Here is a 3824-nt window from a genome sequence, read left to right as displayed (position 1 = left end):
GCTGTCCCTCAGCTCTTCAGCTCAAGGCTAGCGCTCTACCACTTGAGCCACAGCACCACTTCTGGCTTTTTTCCTTTTGCTTATGTGGTGCTGAGGAATCGAACCCAGGGCCTCGAGCATGCAAGGCAAGTGCTCTACCACTGAGCCATCTTCCCAGCCCTCCTGGACTTTCTTACCAGGGCTGGCTTCAAACAATCCTCAGATCTCAGCCTCCTGCATAGCTGAGATTACAGATGGGAGCCACTGGAATGCCAGTCTCTCTTCAATGACTGCCAACTTCTTTTTTTTTTTTTTTTGCCAGTCCTGGGCCTTGAACTCAGGGCCTGAGCACTGTCCCTGAACTTCTTTTGCTCAAGGCTAGACTCTACCAGTTGAGCCACAGCACTACCTCTGGCTTTTTCTGTGTATGTGGTACCGAGGAATCGAACCAGGGTTTCATGCATGCTAGGTAAGCACTCTACCACTACGCCACATTCCCAGCCCTAAGGTGTAGCCCAGGCTGGTCTCGAACTCCTGATTCCCTCATTGATTACAGGTGTGTGCCACCACAGCCAACTTCTTGATTTGCATCCCCTCCCCTTCCCCCTACTCCAATGTCTTCCACCAGCCCCGAGGAGCTCCCCCTCCCCCACCCAGAGGCGTGAGGCCTGGTCTGCAGCACAGAAGTTGCTGGACACCCCAGGACAGACCTGAAACTTCAGATGGTCTTTGCAACCTCTGCCTCAGCCTCTCTTCCCTCCTAGGCCTCATACCCAGCCCCAGGCCCAGCCACCCCATCTCCCTTGACCTCATCAGTCCCAGGCCCAAAACATTCCCTAAAGTCAGAAGAGGAATTGAAGCTGGCAAATGTCCATTAGCTATGGGAGAATGTCACTACTCTCGAGTGTGTCGGGGGAGAAGACAATGATCCCTTCCTGAGACCCCAAGACACTCAATAAAGGCTTTGGCAGCTATTTTAGAGTGCTGGGAACATTTGTAGGGGTCTTTTCAAGGGAGGGGGGAGGTTCCTAGGCCCCTAGGATTAGCTGGAGAGACTCTATGACCAGGGGACATACTCTGTGACAACTCCTTATTAAATCTATAGGCACCTGCCAGACACCGCTGGCTCACACATGTTATTCTAGCTACTCAGGAGGCTGAGATTTGAGGATCACAGTTCAAAGCCAACCTGGGCAAGGAAAGTCCAAGAGACTCTTATCTCCAATGAACCACCAGAAAACCAGAAGTGGTGCTGTGGCTCAAGTGGTAGAGCGCTAGCCTTGAGCTGAAGAGCTGAGGGACAGCGCCCAGGCCCAGAGTTCAAGCCTCACGACCCACCAAAAACAGAAAATAAAATCTGTAGGGACCTGTCATGTCCAAGGAACAGCCATACCCCTCTGGCTAGTGCCCATTGCTTGAAGATATCTCCCCCCCAGCCCCCAGTGTCCCCCTCATTCCTCTGCTCCACGTCAGGGGTGGGGGTGGGGGTGCATGGGAGAGGTCAGCATTTCCTGTCATTCTCTGCCTGCCTATCACCTTGAAGTGACACCCGCTGGGCCAGCTCCCTCCTCCACACCGGTTTCCATGGGGACAGATGTCCTTTCTGCAGATCGGACTTCACTGCAGGAGGGGCGGGGTTGGCCTGAGCACACACCCCACCCCCAATCTGTCCACCTTTCTTTCTACCAGCTGCTCCTTTCCACAGCCACGGAGTTTCATCCGCTTCCACACGAGCCTCTGGCTAGCCCAGAGGGACACTCAGGCTCAGCGGCAGAAGGGTTCCCCTGAACAAAGGCTGTGGGGATCCCTTCACCCCTTCAAGGGCCTTGATCTCTCTCCAAGCCAGCCTGGATCTCCATCCACCCAGGGGACTGACACAGGTTGGACATATTGTGCCCACCCTCTCCAGCAGGGGGTCAGGGGTCACCTTGGCTTCTCAGCTCAGCAAGAACATGGGAGAAAGACAAGAAGTCATTTATTGGCAGGCAGACAGTGGGGTGTGGGCCCTGGATCCCAGCAGAGGGGGGCAGGCAATGTATTAGGAGCCCTCAGGGGAAGGAATCTGTGTGTCCATCTGTACCCCCAAAACGCCTTCCCCAGGAGGAGCAGCTCTGCAATTGGTCTGGGGTTCCCCCCCGTCCCCCCCTGCCTGGTCAGGGGCTCTGTGTGACCACGGGGTAGAGCAGGGCCAGGTGTTCAGCGCCCTGCACGGGCAGAGGCCGCGAGCTGTAGTGCAGGACCAGCTCTGGCACGCTGGGGAACGGACCGCTGTGCTGGCCCAGCACCACCTGGTTCTCTCGTGTCCGGGTGAACTTCAGATGCAGGAACCCCTGGCTGCTCCTGGGGGTGTGGTGGGAAAGGGGGGAGGTTAGAGGAGCCCTGAGCTCCTCACACTCCCCACACGCTCTCTAGCTCCTCCTCCCTGGAAGCTTCTGGAAGCCCCTTAGCTTCCTCCTCAGTGGCAGGCCTACTCGGGCGAATTTGTCCCCTGTGCACGCAAGATCTGAGTTCCAGAACTCTCCATCCCCTTGTCGCCCTATGCCATACAAGTTTTCTTTTCTGTTTTCCATATTGGGATTTGAACTCAGGGCCTTGCACTTGGTAGGCAGGCGCTTTATAACTGGAAGCAGGCACACTCCCTCCTTTGTGCTTATTTTCTTTTTTCAGATGTAGTCCTGAGTGGTACTCACATTCCTCCCAATCTCAGCCACCTCCTGAGCTGGGATTACAGCCATGCACCACAGCATCAGGCTAGACTATTAAGGACAGAACCAGATTCCAAACTCAAATGCTTGCAGGGCTGATTCCAGGATTCCGGTTTCAAGACAGGTCCTGGTGGCTCAAACTTGTAAATCCTAGCTACTCAGGAGGCTGAGATCTGAGGATCGCCTGGACAGTAAAATCCACATGATTCTTACCTTTAATTAACCAGCAAAAAGCTGGAAGTGGGGCTGTGGCTCAAGTGGTAGAGTACTAGCTTTGAATGATAAAGGTAAAGGACAGTGTCCAAGCCCTGAGTTCAGGCCCCCCCCCGACTCAGAAAAATAAAAGGGACCTTGGACACCCAGGTCCTCTCTCATCCAAGGGCCTGGATCTCTGTGGGGCTTACACTGTCTTCTTGCATACCTACCACTAGAGGAAGCTCATTCCTAGTTGGAACCATGGAAGCCCCGCCTCTATAAACCCAGTCCCCAAGGTGCTTTGAAGCCCCACCCCTGCCCCAAGTCCCCATCTATTTGCCAAGAAGCCCCACCACTTATCTGGAAGACCCACCCATGTCTGTTGAAGCCACGCCCCCTTCCTATGGTCCTTTGGAGGGCCTCTGGTCCGCTGGGAGGCCAGATCTCACCTGAGGGACAGGGAACAGTCCTGGGGGCTGGTCTCGCTGAGCCGCACGAGGTAGCTGCCTTCCTTGCAGAGGGACAGAAGGTTCTCAGCCTCTGCCCGGCTCAGAGGGCCATGAAACCAGCTGGGGGTGAGGACAGAAGTCTCAGGAGCACACCTAGGGTCTGGCCAGGGGTATGGGAGAGGCAGGGCTTGTCCAAGCCCAGGGAAAGGAAGAGCCACCAGAGAAGGCCCTGGGATGTGTCAGAATGAGTGGGGCTGCCCCCAGGCTTAAGGGGGCTCTGAGCTCCAGGGAAGGGCAGCTGCCCTCAGGTCAAGCACACACCTGGGCCTTGACCTCGTTTATTTGATTTTTTTTTGGCTAAGGTTCTGGGATGGAACTCAGGGCCATACACACTAGGCAAGGGCTTTTTCCCTCTGCATCACATCCCAAGCACCACCGTAATCTTGGCTCACCAGCCATTCCCTGGGCACAACTACCATTCCTCACTGTAAACTTT

General features: G+C 55.3%; 1 protein-coding gene across 1 annotated transcript in view; it reads right to left on the bottom strand.

Annotated features, from left to right (window-relative positions):
• Positions 1-2132: 2132 nt before the first annotated feature.
• The window catches only part of Shd (Src homology 2 domain containing transforming protein D), a 5492-nt gene continuing 3800 nt past the window's right edge, over positions 2133-3824 (bottom strand). The window contains exons 5-6 of the mRNA XM_013022792.1: positions 3329-3448; positions 2133-2319 (exon numbers count right to left, since the gene is read on the bottom strand). Coding sequence (XP_012878246.1) covers positions 2133-2319; positions 3329-3448 — 307 coding nt within the window. The remainder of the gene's footprint in view (positions 2320-3328; positions 3449-3824) is intronic.

This window comes from Dipodomys ordii, unplaced genomic scaffold (assembly GCF_000151885.1).
Source record: "Dipodomys ordii isolate 6190 unplaced genomic scaffold, Dord_2.0 Scaffold64, whole genome shotgun sequence".
Taxonomy (NCBI): Eukaryota; Metazoa; Chordata; class Mammalia; order Rodentia; family Heteromyidae; genus Dipodomys; species Dipodomys ordii.
Note: the sequence above shows the minus strand (reverse complement) of the source record. Positions and strands in the feature narration are given on the sequence as shown.